This window comes from Cyprinus carpio, chromosome B2 (assembly GCF_018340385.1).
Source record: "Cyprinus carpio isolate SPL01 chromosome B2, ASM1834038v1, whole genome shotgun sequence".
Lineage (NCBI taxonomy): Eukaryota > Metazoa > Chordata > Actinopteri > Cypriniformes > Cyprinidae > Cyprinus > Cyprinus carpio.
The window spans coordinates 4,080,394-4,097,309 of NC_056598.1; the positions used below are offsets into that span (position 1 = coordinate 4,080,394).

Here is a 16,916-nt window from a genome sequence, read left to right on the forward strand (position 1 = left end):
TCTTTCATGACTTCCTTTTAAATAACAGAAGGGTGAGGCTGGAGATGTGTATCAGTTGAAAAGTGTGAATATATTGCATTTACGCAAACAACTGAGTTGACTTGTGGCTGTGGAGACCCCACTAATGATTTTTTTGTGATTATGAGAACGTTGTCAGAATGGGAGGGCAAAAGACTGAGGGTCAAGGTCAATTAAGCAGGTGTTTATAGGAAGAACTATTTGGAGAAATGTTCTTGTTTCATGTTGACAGAAGGAAGTCCCTATTTTTCACAAGAAAGTCCCTCTTACATCGTCACTCACTGAACTTTTATTGGAAGTGCGAGACATTGTGAATAAGGGATGAAATGTAACAGGGAGCACAAGTCAAAAATTCTTCTCTATGTTTGTTTGGTTAGTTGGTGGTAGTAATAATAATAAAAATGGTGGTAGGTTGTTGGTGGTTGGTGCTGACCTTGAGCACGTACAGCTTGGCACTGGCCATGCCCACGGCAGGCGCTGTTCCTTCTGAAAAATTCCCACATTACCCTTCATAGCAAAGGAAGAAATGACAGACATCATTTCCCCCTAGGATCAAGCACTGTTGATCTCTGCGTTGACACGATTTGATGCAATCTGCTACTCGGCACAAAATAATTGAATGTGCTGAAAATTGGGAACTATTTCTAGGTATTTCCTCTCTTTAAAGTTCAGGGCAGATTAGCTTAATTAAGGAGGGGAAAACAGGAAATTTTTAAGTCCTGTGGGTAATTAATAGGCAGCCTTGGCCAAGAGGTCTGCATGGTCATTCTCTGTAAGGATCCAGGAAAAGGTTGCATATTTGTCTAACTTGGTACAAAAAAATAAATATATATATATATATATATATTGTTGATAAAACCAACATCTGCACATCTAAAACATTCAAAACAGAACCTTACTTAAAAAAAAAAAAAAAAAACTTAAGCAACATTAATAATGTGTGCTTACATAATAAAATCATAAGATTTGGATTTTACATGATAAAGATTTTCATCATAAAATCATAAGATTTGGATAAAAAACAAAGATTTTCTGTAAACAAGGAGGTTGTAAAAATGTCCACACTCTACAGCCAACAGTTTGTGTCTGTATCTTACTATAGTTCCTGAAGTGTGTCTCTCTGAACTTTATCGTGTCTTACATAATCCCTGATTTACTCTGGTTTATTGTCTTGTTATCAGTTTATTATTGGCTCCCGGGGGACTGCTGATAGTTTAGAAGGGCAGTCCCAGAACAACTTAGCCTCTCACACACAGAGACCACTCTATCACAAGAGGCACAAATAACCAAAGCTGCTTTTTGTGTAATTTGCGGTGTGATAAATGTGCTTATACAGAACACAGAGGAGCACTTGTTATTCATTTATGTACTGTAGATTAGTTTATCATCTCATAAACCAGTTAGGAGCAAGCAGCAGTTGTCGTGTATTAAAGAGATAATTTGCATAAAATTAATTGGTTACACTTTATTTTAAGGTGTCCTTGTTACAGTGTAATTGTACATTTAAGTACTGAGTAATATTGATTAACTACATGTACTTACTATATAGTTAGATTACAATTAGGGTTTGGCTTAGGGTTACTTGCATGTAATTATGCATTTATTGTTATTAAAATATATATATAATCTTCATATATATATATATATATATATGAAGAGTTTGGTTCCAAAACGCAATAAATACATTTTGATTAATTTCAGTAAAAATGTGTTTTCTTTACCAAGAAAGTGGCAAGATGAAAACCAATATATATATATATATATATATATATATATATATATATATATATATATATATATATATATCGCATTCTGCAACAAAGGGAGACTGGCGTTTGTCACTGTTTGGAAAAAACGGGAGAAAACATGACCTAATAACTCTGTGAATATTGCATTTGGCGTAAAATTAAAAATGTACTTTTCAATACCGACCAGATACAATACTGATTTTGCCGTTTGAAATTTGAAGTGGCACTCTTCATATATATATTTTTTATTCAATGAAAGTCAATGAAGTATGAAACAACACTGAACCCCATTGAGTTCATTGTTTTGGAGAAAAATAAAATTGTTTATAAAAAAATAAAAAAATCTTTTTTCTTCAAACAAAATTAAATAATGAATGATGACGTTCACTATTAACTTTGGGATGACACTCTAGATGGCACATGATGATAGGTCCTTTACATGCAATCTGCTAGCAGTCACATCATTTACTAAAATGGCACAAGATGGTTAGAGTTCCTCTTGAACCTTCCACCTCCCCCAGCTCCACCTGTCTACATCTGCTACAGTCTTTTTATGTAGGAGCAGCAGCAGCAGCATATTTTATATGCTAACAGCAGCATGTCTGTATATCTACTGGCAGTATTTTAGCAGATCTAGTCTGCCAAGACCACATGCATGAACATTGTCATATCCATTAACATGCTAAAACTATTCAGAATGTTGTCGTGATCTAACTAAAAATTAATCTTAAAAGTTATACAGGTTCTTAACCTATACACCATCTATCACTTAAAAAAAAACTTCAGGTTCTGCTCTGTTTATTGACATTAGTTAGAAACAGACAAGATTAGACCTCACTCACATTATATGGTCCTGACTATCTATCATTAGAACAGTAGCATTTTATGATCACACACACACACACACACACACAAAAAATAAATAAATGTAAATTTCAATTGATTAATCTATCTCATTTTCTGCCACTTAAGCATGGCTTGCATATGACAACAATCCCCTTCCCATGTTAAGAATGAATAGAATTTGGTTTGTTGACACATAGGCAATTGATTCAAATGGGGCTCCAATGAGTTCAGTGATTGTGTTGTTTTTAAAAGGCTTGAGCTTTGACAGAAATACGCCGGGAAGTATTGCAATTGGCGGCGAGCACAGTTTCCCATAGACCAATGTGTTGAACTCAGCTCCAAGCCTCTTGGATGTGAGATGACTGTTGAGCTAGTGGGAGAGGAGAGATAGCAGTGACCTTGCTGTGAACCCCTGCAAAAACTTGGATTATGTCTGGAGTATTTGGAGAAAATACTTAAATGAGCTTCATGATTTAGTGGGGCGGCTCACAGACACGGTTCTGAAATAGGGGAAAGAAGGTGAAAAGGAAACTGGGAAAAGAACATTAGAGGATCACTCTTAAAAACACAGCCGCTAGTGCATCTGACTGTCAAACTGCTGTACTTTGGCCTATGAGTGCATTGTCAAACTAAAAGTGTTCAGAGACTTCAAAACAAGTCGAAAATGATTGTGATCTCTGTTTCATGCTTTTTATGTGTTTACTTTTGGAAACAGCATGTCTAGTTTGGCACAATGCCAAGAAAAAACCTACCCCTGCTTTCTTTGCAATGGGCAATCTTTAAAGAAAAGCAAGTCAAATTGCACTGTGCACGTCCTCACAATATAGTTATATACAATTTTAAAGCAAAATATATATTTTTAAATTTACTGAAAAAAAAAAAACTATATTGCTAATATATATTTTCTAAATATATTTTTGATATGCATATTTTCGATATGCATATTTTCAATCAAATATATTCATATTGTACAAAATACATTTTTAAAACAGTGTTTACATTCATACAAAATGTATTTTTAGATTATAAATGTATATTTGTAACATATTTTGGAATTTGAAGGTTATTAATTAATAATTAATAATTAATTAAAAAACATTAATAATTGCTTATATTGCTGGATATTATTTTATCCATTAAGAATATGAATAAAGCAGAACTCAGAGACTTACCTGACCGTGTTACCCTCTAATGTTCTCAATATTTAAGATGTGAAATGAGCTGTAGTGTTAGAAAATTATTGTTAGAATAAAGACAGCAGTTTGGGTTTGTCAATATCAGTTTTTCAAATCACACGTGTGAGAAGAATGAAAAGTACTAATTCAAAGAAAGCAATGTTTTTATTTGAGATGTGCCTTTCTAAAATTAAGAGCTTCTCAGGAAGGTTAGTCTGCCTCATGGGACAAATTCTATACGCAATTGCCCTTGCAAACTGAGTTTGTGGAAGTGTTAGTGTCATATCCTTCATATCATTATTGGAGGCCATGCAGAAGTCAGTTGTCAGTTATGACTAATGCTTGGGTTTCCGCTCTTCAAGACTAAAGACCTGTACTTTTGCCCTTCCCTCATGTTCCACAGCAAACCCAGCTCTTTCTACGTTCGTTCTAATTTCCCTTCCCCTTGACTTCCTCATATTTGACATTTGGAGAGGAGCACCAAAAACAAAAACAGAACTAATGCCTTCACTTCCTGCACTTTCTTCAATCACTTACTCATCTCCTTCCACAGTCGTGCTTCATCAAACTTCTTTGTTAGCCAAAATTCAAATTTTGTAGGTATAACCAAGGATGTCTAAAATACCCAGAGAAAGCTATCCATTAGCAATCCTATTCATCTAGTTGCTCGGCTGGCTCAGGGACCCCTCAGAAGTATGTGACCTGAAGGCCTTCATCTTTACTTCATGGGCATACAGTTCTGGAAACATACCAAGCAACTGATCGTGTGTCAAAAAAATGATTACAATTCAAAAACATATTTTCAGTATTACTTGGTTGCTTGGTTATGGCTGTCAGTGAAAAAAAATAATATATATATATATTTAAGACACAATCATGTATTTACAGCATTTTTTATTGTCACACTATAAAAAATCCCACAGTATTTCGTGATGAGAATTCTGTGATAAAAATAAATACTTCACAGAACTGCCATGTCTTCATTATATTATCATTCCTTTGTAATATGTCATAGAAATTTGTTACACATATTTCTAAGGAAATATCCCCTGGATTTCCTTTTTCAGAGGGTAAGATCAGTTTGAAATTGGGCTGAATTTTACTAGAAATCCTCAAGGGCTGCATCAGTGATCCCATCTCTTCCGGAGCCTGTGGACACAGACAGTGCCTCACTGAGATCCGTTGGGTAATTCCCCCTAGGGGAAAACCATTCTTTACCCGTTTTCAAACAGCCTAAGGCTCTCAGCTCTTCGTCCTGAGACCTCCTCCATGTTTACTCTGGCACAGGGTGGACTTTCAACTCCACCCCAGAGAGGAGAGGGTGACACTGACCCTTTTACTCACTGTCCAAATACAGAGTTCAGTGCTGGACATCAGAGGCTGTGGAACTAAAGCAAAACTCAGTGTTAGGGAAACATTATAATGTGCACATCTGCAGTGCAGTGCATAGTGAAGTGAAAACTGATTGTTTAAAGTACAATGGACAATTAGAAATTTAAGACCAGATGAAAAGAAAAATGTTGGTTCGTTATTCTTCTGAATAAGTATTCAGATTATAGTCTCAGCTGTGTGATTTGTGTCTTTTATTAACGCTAGTGTACTTATTTTTGAGGATTACAGTGTGTCTTGTCCCAAACTTAAACACACCAGTACACAAGTTCACAGACAAAGAAATATTTAGAGCATGTTTGGTATTGTGAAGACCTTGTCCTCAGCAGTGGGTTGAAATAAAAAATACAAATACAAAACACCATCATGGTAACACACATGACACTAATATAATGCATTAAACATGAATTTAACAACAAGATGTAACATAAATGCGCATAACTGATAAGTAAAAACTGATAATATAGTTATATATACAGTACAGACCAAAAGTTTGGAAACATTACTATTTTTAATGTTTTTGAAAGAAGTTTCTTCTGCTCATCAAGCCTGCATTTATTTGATCAAAAATACAGAAAAAAATGTAATATTGTGATATATTATTACAATTTAAAATAATTGTTTTTAAATTTATTATACTTTAAATTATCATTTATTTCTGTGATGCAAAGCTGAATTTTTAGGATCATTATCACATGATCCTTTAGAAATCATTCTAATATGATGATTCATTATCAAAGCTTGGAAACAGTTCTGCTGCTTAATATTTTTTCAGAACATGTGATACTTTTTTAGGATACTTGATGAATAAAAAAAAAGTAAAAAAAAAAAAGTAAAAAAAAGAAGCTATGGTTTTAAAATATAAATATTTTGTAATAACAATATACACTACTGGTCAGTAATTTGGGGTCAGTAATTTTTTTTTTTCTTTTTTTGAAATAAAATCAATACTTTTATTCAGCAAGGATGTGTTAAATTGATAAAAAGTGATAGTAAAGAAAATATATTATTAGAATAAATATTATTAGAATTTTTTTTATTATTTTGAATAAATGCAGTTCTTTTTAACCTTTTATTCATCAAATATATTAGACAGCAGAACTGTTTCCAACACTCATAATAAATCAGAATATTATAATGATTTCTAAATGATCGTGATAGGCTGGATGTTACATGCGACACTGAAGGCTGGAGTAATGATGCTGAAAATTCAGCTTTGCATCACAGGAATAATTATTTTTTTTTTAAGTATATTCAAATAGAAAACTATTATTTTAAGTTGTAATAATATTTCACAATATTACTGTTTTTTCTGTATTTTTGATCAAATAAATGCAGGCTTGATGAGCAGAAGAGACTTCTTTCAAAAACATTAAAAATAGTAATGTTTCCAAACTTTTGGTCTGTACTGTATATATACTGTTAATATAGTTATTTTCAAAACCATCATGTCAATGAATTGTCTTTTACTATATATTATAAAATGTCCTTTTCTTTTTCCGCTTCAAAATATTGTATTAAGTGGTATTTAACCTCTGTATTTACTGAAAATTCCATGAAATGTCCCATTAGATTTATATTACAGTTCAAAAGAGTGAGAGAACTTACCATTAACCAATTAACATTTTACAGTACATTTACACTGAAGCTGTAAATAAATCAAAGATTATTGCAACATATTTTATAATATTTTTTTTTCATTCTTTCTACTTCAAAATGTCACATTTAATTCAATGTGTTACTTGCCATTTCTTTAAAAATTATTTGTAAAATGTACTACCAATTTTAAGTGAAATGAAAGTAAATCATACAGCATTATAAAGCTAAAATCATGATCTTTTTTTCTTCTTCTTTTTTTTTCACAGTGAACCATATTCCAATTTTTAACAATACACAAATCAGAACAATCCCCAGATTATTTCTCTAATTATTACAAAAAAAGTTTTTTAATTTTAAAATAATTTAATAATTTTAATAATTTTCAGTCCACAGCTCTTTTTATTTTTTACATTTTTTATTTTTTTTTGTATAATAAACTGTAAACAAATAACCCCACAAAATGTCTCAAGCGTCATCCTATGGATTAAAAAAGAGCTGTGGACTGAAAATTAAATAAATAAATAAAAGTAAAATAATAATAATATATATTTAAAAAAAAAAAAAAAACAGAAAATTCTAAAAATGCTTAAAACATGATACATTTACTTGAGAAGTAGCATTGCTTTTTACATTAGGTTTTCAAATACTGCATTTTTACTGCATTTTGTTTTGTCTGTCTGTACTGCCTGTAAAGTAAATAAAAATCTTGTAGTAAGACAAAATATAGCTTTGTATTAGATGTTTCTGAAAACAGCTCTTAAGCAATGTTTCTTCTCCATTAAATGTATCTTTTTAGATATTTACACTTGACACTTTAGATAAAAATGGACAAAAATTGAAACATACACTATCATATACTCACATACATATACTGAGGCAAAATACTCATTAATAATATGTTTTGTTCTGCAGTGTGTTGTTATTACAGATCCTACACACTGAAAGAAACAGTCGGATATGCCATATCAAATCGTACCTCCAGAACCGCGCTTGAGTGGAGCGTCTTGGCACAGATTGCCACTCCCAGCCCTCAATCACAAAGAGAAGAATTTGCTGAAATCCTTCACAGACCCCATAGCATAGCAATATGTCATACACCCTGGGCAGATAACCAGAATGCATAAGAATAAATCTTAATCAACGCTGGAGCAGTAGGTGACAGGAGAGGGGAGCTGGAATGTAATGTGATGTTAGTGCAGTCTAAGTGAATTCTGTTGGGCTGTGCCAAAGTTATTATTAATGGAGTGTATTTCTGAGTTATTGAGCTTTATGTTGTGGCTGGTACTTCTCTCTGAAGCAAAGAGGGCAAATGTAGTTCAAAAGGGCAGCAGGGAGCAACTTTTGCTCTGTGGAAATACTAGTCTGGGCTGGTGTTATGGTGTTGCAACCAACAAACAGACAAAGGATTTACGATTTTAGACAAAACCGAAACATTAACAGAATTTGAAACAATGTAAAGAAAGATTTGAAACAAATGAGATGATCATTTATACTGGATTTACTCCAAAAATAGACATTTATGTCAAAGAAACAACTGGTTCTGGGTCTCTGTTTTTCCTGTATAGATACCTTTCATTGATCCTAAGCAAAAGAAATGTTGTCAACATGGTGTATCAGTACCTCAAAGCATGCCGTGTGTATTGGTTTGATTCACCAGAATCACAAACAGCACAAGAAATGACATCAGAGAGCTGCAATCTATTGGAGCCGAGACGTCATCAATCATCAAAGTGCAACCTTAAGGCAAAGATCAGCACATTCAAATGTCAAGAGTTCACATAAACCAATAACTCATTTCGGCTGGACTCTGGCTTTAAGAAGTCTTCAGATGCACTAGAAACATGTCACACAATATTTCATTTTAACATTGATAATGTTCATTACTGACCAAAATCTGGCCTTTTTAGGTCAATATTGTGATCCTGTGTATCATTCATGAATTAAACTAATATGATTATAATAAAAGAAACAAAATAAATAAAAATATATCTGAAAAGTTTCAAGTTTTTAATTTGCGTCAGTGTACCAACAAACAAAACAATCTGATCCACGAGCAAACAGCTGGTCTATGAGTGGTAAAACGACTAGAAATCAATGCAAAAATAAGCAATATTGATTAATACTTGATTGAATTAAAACATCTGAATGCAACAAAAATAACGCATGGGGAAAACAACCACTTTAGTCATGGCTCTTATTTATTGTTCCAGTGTTAATGAACTAATCTGATGAAGAGAATGAAAAAAATCCAACAATGACATCCTTCTTAATACTCTGTTCACTGGAAAACAATATAGGGAGAGTCAATGGTTTAAGAACATTTTTACCATAAAAAATTTGCTTCGTGACTGGTAATGACAATAAAAATGGAAAATCATTTTGATTAAATTATAATAAGTACAAATTATTTGGTTCCAGTGGTTGAGTAGGAAGAACCTTTTATAAGAAACGGAAGGTTTGAACCTTAAAATATACAAAAAAAAAAAAAAAAAAAAAAAAACAGGAAAACACACTTTGCAATTCAACATATAATTATAACAAATAAATCTGTTTAACTCAGATGGCAATAATCGAAATAATTTTGGAACTGAAATTATGTGGGGGCAAAAATTAAAAATACAACCGTAAAATACAAATATGTTAATTCGAATAAAATAAACAAATACCTCTAACAAACACACTACATTGCAGAAATAAATAATTCTAGAGGTTATTAGGGTGGAGAATCACAATGATAGCAAAATGTTTCTTGTGTTGTTCACACATTGTCTCTATGACACAAAAATGTCACTGTCATGGAATTACTCTGCTGCTCTAAGGAGTAATCATTTGAAGAAGGCTCTTCTGGTGCTCCTTTAACTCCCAGTTTCAAAGCCATGAGATGTTTACATGGGAAACTTGTAGTTGGGTAACTGTTTAACAGATCAGAGGCACCACTTGAGACTGACTCTTTCATCAGTGAATTAAACTCTTTAGATAGCTCATTCATTACTGTTATTGTGCATTATGTTTTTGGTTAGTAACTCACAAGAAACTTTCACTACTCTCTAAAACATTCAACAAATTGTGAAAGCCAGATCCAGATTTAACATTGTTCCTTCATCAGCTAAAGTAGTGACCAGAGAAGTGATCACGCTAAAAGTAAAAAACTAAACAAAATAAACAGCAATATGCACTGATATTCACCCATCAATGTCATACGTTAGGTAGTATTACATCCAAAATCATTGCAGCAAAACGTTTTTGCAGTTTTTTATTGTAACAAAAAAAATGCATCAGAAAGGAAATCCTGAGCGCCGTTTGTTCTAATAGAGATATAAAGGTCATTTTATTTATGCTTTATGCTGTGCTGATGATTTACTCCAGCTGGATTTCTCCACATAGGTTCGAAAAAACAAACTATGAATTTTGATTGAATTTTCATTTGATAGTGATCTCTAGGAAAATGTGTAATCGAACAAAACACTACAAGTCTCGTGAGTTCCTGTGATCTTTGATACCCTGTGTTACACCATCACAAAACAGTTAAGTCTTCTAAGAGCTTTTTTTTTCTTCTCTTTTTCTTTTAAATTTCACGTAGAAGGTGTGCAGATTAGTGAGCAACATCCACTGCAACCACATCATGCTTGAAACAAAAGATATCAAAGGAAGGGCAAGGCTTCAGTCCTACTCTATTTGACATTATCTTTATTGACAAATATATGCATTATTTGAACAACCGTAGCTTCATAAATATGTTTGCATTCATCGAAAAGAACACCTCGACACTTTATCTTCAATTCCAGTTTCAGACAGATCAACCATTTTCTCTTCAGATCACCACAATCCAATCAACAACCTGGTCTTTCCAGATGGGCGAAGTATCCATTAGCATTAATATGTACAACTCTACATTCAAAAAAATCTTTTTTGATCCATTCCTGGTGCAGGGTGTGCTCTGAAAGTACCAAAGGTGTGTTAAAGCAGTCGTCGTCCTCTAGTGCAGAGTAGCAAAGGTAATCTCCATCGTGGATGTCCAATATTCCACGGGTCAAACAAAAACGGGAGTATTTGGAACAGATCAAGCCTCTGCTCGAGATTACTAACACAGACCAAAAACAGATGACACCCCACACCCTGCCAGATTTTAAGGGACGTTCTAGAGAGCTGAAGGACAGCAAATGGCTCCCATCCCATAATGCCAGGGTTTAGGCCAAGGCCATGGGGCACCAAGTGTCCCCTCTCACGGAGGTTGCCACGTCAGCTGTGGACGTCAGGCCTACATTCGTGTACAGACTCTCCTGGCCGGGGTATTTCACCATGGATCCCGTCGTGCCTGGAACATCGACTTGGCCCACCAGCGTGGAAGAGTTGACCTGGATCAAACCAGAGAATGTGAGTATGACAAATAAAAAGCAAACCAGGCATTCTAATGTAATGGTCTATTTGTATGATGCCTTAAAAGCACAAAGTGTTGCAAGTTTCATGAGCGATGCAGAAAAAATTGTTTATCAAGCACTAGCAGCTTTTTAGCTTTAAGGTTCATTGTTGTTGACTCATTTTAATGCTGAATATTTGCTACACAAATGCAGCAAAACAAAATAAGTGTATATAAACTTACTGATGTTACAGGCACCTGTGTTGATGAAGGACTGTTCTTTGTGCACTCCTCTGAATTAGAAGACGATGAAGAAGTTGGAGTCATGGGGACAGAACTACTTCCTGTGAATAATTTTAACCAGTTAGTTCTCACACACTTAACTCACACTTAACCTTGGTGGGATTATTCATTAAGTTTCATTATTATTATTATTATTATTATTATTATTATTATTATTATTATTATTGTTATTTAACATACCAGATGATCCCTTTGTTTTGTTCAAGGTTTTTGGTTTTCTTTTCCTTGTCTGAATACCTTCTTTCTTCATGGCAAGGGGTCTGGGCACCTAAAAATAAAATCAGATTTTAAAATACAGTAATGAAACGTGCCTTTCCCATATATATATATATATATATATATATATATATATATATATATATATATATATATATATATATATATTGTTTCCATGAAACATCTAATATAGCCTACCCCGTGTAACTTTGTGTAAAGTCCACACGCATTGCATACGGGTTCTCCGTCTGCGTTTCTGCGCCACAATGTTGTAGTGCTGGTCTGGCAGTTCGCGCAGGACAGGCCGACACGCCTTGAAGACGACTGGAGACAAAAGCAATTAACATTGTCATTAATTGATAATGATGAAGCTAAAGTCTTTAATATTCATGAATCCAAATTGGTAGAATTAAATAGTTGTGGGTTGTTAATTTCCAGCAGATTAAATTAACGTTCAGTCAGTTTGTTTAAATGTATTTTATTTGAATCGATTTTTTTACTTGATGTTTAATGCAAAGTAAATTTCATAAACAATAAAATAAAAAGGGGTTCGATTACACAAATATATATATATATTTTTTTTTTTAAAAAAAAAAAACATTAAAAATAATAAAATATATGCATGCGCACTGTCTTTTTGTAGCCTAAACAATTAATGTTCAATGCATGCAAACTTGTCTCGCCAATAAAAATAGCGTTTATTATGAGAGTAGACCTGTGAAGATGTTCCCAGATAACCTCTGGCTATTGTTTGAAATAAATAGGCAGGAAATAGAGTGGTTAAGTAGCTCATCGAGTCGGTGCTTACCATACGCTTCTGAGGTTTAATTAATGGTCGGCTGAGTCCATTCATTTTGCTGTACAGACCGCAGGCGTTACAGAGAAAGTGACCCGTGCCGTCGCGTCTCCACAGCGGGGTGGAAATGGAGCCGCAGTTGACGCACTCGCGGCTCTCCATCATGTCCTCCAGCAAATCTGAGACACAGACAGTTCCCCGTCACTCAACATCACATTCACCATCAGCTTCAACGTGTGCCAAATGAATTGCGCAGACATGACACATTGTAAAAGACTAATAACATTAATGACAGATGTCATTATTGTTTTTTTTTTCTGCAACTCTTTTCTCTTCATCAAATTTAAACTGAAATATCCACTTTGTTATTTTGTGTAGGCCATACTATAATTTACAGCTTGCAATTTCCTACCTATTTTTATTTCAATCGCAATTATTTATATAGGCTTACAATCACACCTGTTACACGGCCACTAATGCAAAGCTATAACCAGAAACAGAAATCTATACTAAAAGAACTTCGTTGATAGCCTTAGATTTATGTTTTGTTAAAATAATTTCAAACTTGTAAATGGCGTTATCATTAAAAGTTTCATTAGAATCTATACACAGCTATCTGTCACTGTTGTTATAAAAAACTCTTTGTGATTTGAACTTTAAACTTTGGTTTGAAACGATAGAATTAGTTAATTAAATTCATTCCTTTTAATTTCTTAAAAACAGCCCACGCCAAAGTCCATTTTTGCGTATCAATACCACGAGTTTTCGTTTTTATTTGGCGTACTATTTATACGCACTTTCGTGAGATCGCGTTACCTATTACATAGGCTAACATAGGGCCCACAGCAATATATTTTTGTGTCTCAGTAATATTTTTTTTTTTTGTGTGTGTGTGTGTGTTTTCACATAGGCCTATGCAGCAAAAGGTTTCACTTTTTGTTTCTGTAGCGATACTAGGCCTATTCAAAAATAATAATAATAATAATAATGTCCAATAGCTCGTGTTTTCACCTGTCGCCAAACAAGCTGCATATATATAGGCCTAAGACATTTGATAGAAGTATTCCCATAACTTTAATGTTTTGTTTTCAAAATCTTTCTGACATTGATCTATGTTTGAGAATCGCGCCATATTAAAACGATTGCACAGAGAAAATTACGTGCCTTATCATTTAATCATTTAGCAGCCGTTTAACAAACAAACAAATAAACAACATGCATTTTTTTTTTTTTTTTACAAATTTATCACAAATATAGTCTAATAATGATGATGATGATAATAGGTTAATAATAATGATAATAATTGAATTATTCACACGCTACTCAAAATGTCAGCGAAACATAGGTTTTGAAATAAAAAAGGAAATGAAAAAAGACTTTTGACATGATGAACAGCCATAGCTTACCACCGTTTGGCCCCCTAATAGACAGCGGTGCGCTTCTGGACTGCAGGGAATGCAGCATGGAGTTCTCGAAGGGCCCCGCGGGCCACGCCGCCGGTAACTGTGATAGCTGCGGTCCAACATACTGAGGATATGGGCTTGTGTAAGATCCACTTATCGGCCGTGAAAGGTACTGGTCTCGACTGTTTACATTCAGAGGATTCGTATAGCTGGTATCCCTCGATGTGCCGTTATTCATAGGCGGACTGGGGGAGTAGTGGAAACGGTTGGAGGTATGTGGGCTTCCAGTGCTGTAGGACGGGCTCTCTGGGGCTGACTGTGACCAGACCGAATGACTGCTGACCGCATGGCTCGGCTGCGACGACACGCTGGGTTGTAGGTACGATAAACTCGGTATCATCGTTCCAACGCGAGACGTCGGCACATAAACGGGAGAATTCGGGTTGGAGTGCATGTAACCGGCCGATGGCGTGTCGTTATAACCGGCCTGACTCTGGGCCGCGGCGATGGCCAGGGTCTGATACATGTCGGCAGGGTCCACAATTAAGCCTCCCTTATGCGTCTCCCTGGTGTGCCCACCTGAGATGATGAGTTTGTTGCCCTGGTCTAAATCCGTGAAGAGTGTAACGTCGTCAGAATTGGGCAGGGCGTTGTTGGGATGGCCAAAGTGGACGTAGGAGTGTAGGGGCCTGCCCTCGGCGCGACGCGTTCCCACCGCGTCCAGGTGCGTCAGCGCCGGTGATCTCAGCCGGTCCCTGCGGTCAGTGTTCAGGTAGCTCTGCTCAGCCGGAGACCCTGGGCTGCTGCTGGACACTTCGCGCTTGACCATGGACCAGCTGTTATCACCCAGGTCCATCCAGGATCCCTTTTATTTCTCACAGTATGTGGAAAACACAGAGGCAGAATGCGCTGAAAATGAGAACAAAATGTGAGAAACGCTGGGATATAGAGAATAATATAAATGAGAAAAAAGAAACGAGAGAACGCAAATATTTGACTTTTAGACACATTAAGCAAATAAAACAAGTTGAGTTTTAAGCACTTCGTTCTCAAAGTTGCGCAAACATTCACTGAAATAGGCTGTTCACTTTTTCTTTTATAGCGGATGACGAGTTTCACTAGAGAAAGCGCGCAACAGTCAAGTACAAACCCACTCAAATATTTCATGATTGTTGTGCCATTCGTAATATTCTAAATTTGAAAGTTGAACTGCATGACGTGATTGACTGAACACAACTTCACTATATTCCCAGAAAACACACGCGCGAGCACATACACACCCCATACAGGGCTTTACACTGAAGATCTGAATCCATCCGTGTCAGGAGCCCGTCCTCCCTCTTGATGTAGCCTCATCATAATTACAAAAAAAAAAAAAAAAACTCACACAACGTAACAGATAGGAAACAAAACGTAATATGTCTTTGCAGAAAAGAGATAACCACTTGATAAGACCCACAAAAGATAAGAGAGAGAGAGGCAGGGTAAAGACAAAAACAATACCCGAAATGATTTAGGCTCTCCTCAGCTGGCACCGAACTCAACAACAAGACAAGTTATAATCAAGACAAGAATATGTGAGAAGAAAAAAGTCTCCACTAACCTATTGGTGGTTTGCCATAAGTTGGTGTTCGCAGGATCCAGCGGTTATGTGGTTGCGGGACTTGGAGAACTATTAGGAATGAAAGTTCTCAGTTCACTCGTGACGATGTTTAAGAGAGGAGGCGCCTCCTGTGCTCCGAGCTTCTGATTGGATCTCAGCTTGAGCAAACACATCTGCTCGATAGGGGTGCTACTCTTCACTTTCCACCTCACTTAGTTTTGATGTCCTTGATGCCGAATGGAAAATGAGAGTCTTATAAATCCAACTACATTTTCTCAAAGGGACTGAACAAATTGTTTGGTTCAGCGGACTTTTTTTTAATATATATAGCCTATATATTTTAAACGAAGGACAAGTGCAAGTTGGTTGAAGTTGTAGCCTAATTTAAAGCAATAATTTATAAGCAGTTCATAAGTGGTGCCAGCCTAATTTGCCGGGATAAAATGCCGATTTAATTTATAGCAGTTTTTTAAAAACAAATAAATAAATTATACTGCCAAAAATACACACTTTGTTACAGTTTGAAAATGTAAGCGAGAAAAAAAACCTTTTCGATGACTAAAATCCGTATCCAAATCTGAATGATAATAAGCGCTTAGGAATACATTTTATGTTGTTTTTTAATTGTATAAAATTGTTTAATGTGAGGATGATCACGAAAACAGAATGATGAAATCACTTACTCTTCCATTTGTTGTGGTGTTGAACTTCGTCTGCGAATTAGGGTCGTTGCTAATTAGTTCATCTAAGACGATGGGGCATCGTTTAGGATTGCAAGGGAACCTACACAAACACCCAGCGGGCAATAGGCATTACTGAGTGCTTCACTTTGAACAGCAGATAATTCATTCAAGCAGAATATACATTGTGTTGTGACCTGATCAAGTATTGGAGGTTGCCAATTAGATTAATCATTTGAAAGACGTGAGGGTCTGTGACTCTTTTGTTGTTCAGTTTATTCGATAACACAGAATTATTGTATTATTTGAGTTATGATTTGTTATTGCACAATCGAGTTAAACACCCATGGATGTCAAAAAAAAAATGTTATATTTATTTATCTGTTATATTATTAACGATAGTTGTAATAATACATTGATAAATAATTTCAGAACAACAGATATCTGAAGCCATTGTAAAAAATGTTTTACAAGAAAAAAAGTTGCGTTGTTGTTGATGTATTTAAGACAGTGTATTTCTTATTATGCACAGGGGTTATTATTTAAATAAATATATCTCTTGTCACTATATGAGAAATAAATGACTATATATATATTTCATAGCTTCATGGTTATCGCTATGAGACAGTTTAGGAGCACGTGTGAATATGATCCGCGCGTCAGTCTGCTGTCTGTCCTGCAGTTATCTGACAGATGAGCGGTTTTGACATGATGTGTAATAATCAAAGACGCAGTGAAATAATATCGCCTGCTTTCTTTCATTTAGAGAAACCAAACAACAAT

The 16,916-nt window shown here is 35.0% G+C and overlaps 1 protein-coding gene across 2 annotated transcripts; it reads right to left on the minus strand.

The window, feature by feature from the left end:
* Positions 1-10,445: 10,445 nt before the first annotated feature.
* gata6 (GATA binding protein 6) lies at positions 10,446-15,608 on the minus strand. Of its 2 annotated transcripts, none has more exons than XM_042717796.1 (7): positions 15,454-15,608; positions 13,854-14,759; positions 12,460-12,626; positions 11,850-11,975; positions 11,616-11,703; positions 11,376-11,476; positions 10,446-11,130 (listed from the first exon to the last, which is right to left on the minus strand). In XM_042717796.1, exons 2-7 carry the CDS (start codon positions 14,704-14,706, stop codon positions 10,963-10,965), a joined length of 1,503 nt encoding a protein of 500 aa, XP_042573730.1. In that variant the 5' UTR covers positions 14,707-14,759; positions 15,454-15,608; the 3' UTR covers positions 10,446-10,962. The 2 variants fall into 2 exon arrangements, with proteins under 2 accessions (XP_042573730.1, XP_042573731.1); XM_042717797.1 differs by lacking the exon at positions 15,454-15,608 and adding an exon at positions 15,131-15,261.
* Positions 15,609-16,916: the final 1,308 nt, after the last annotated feature.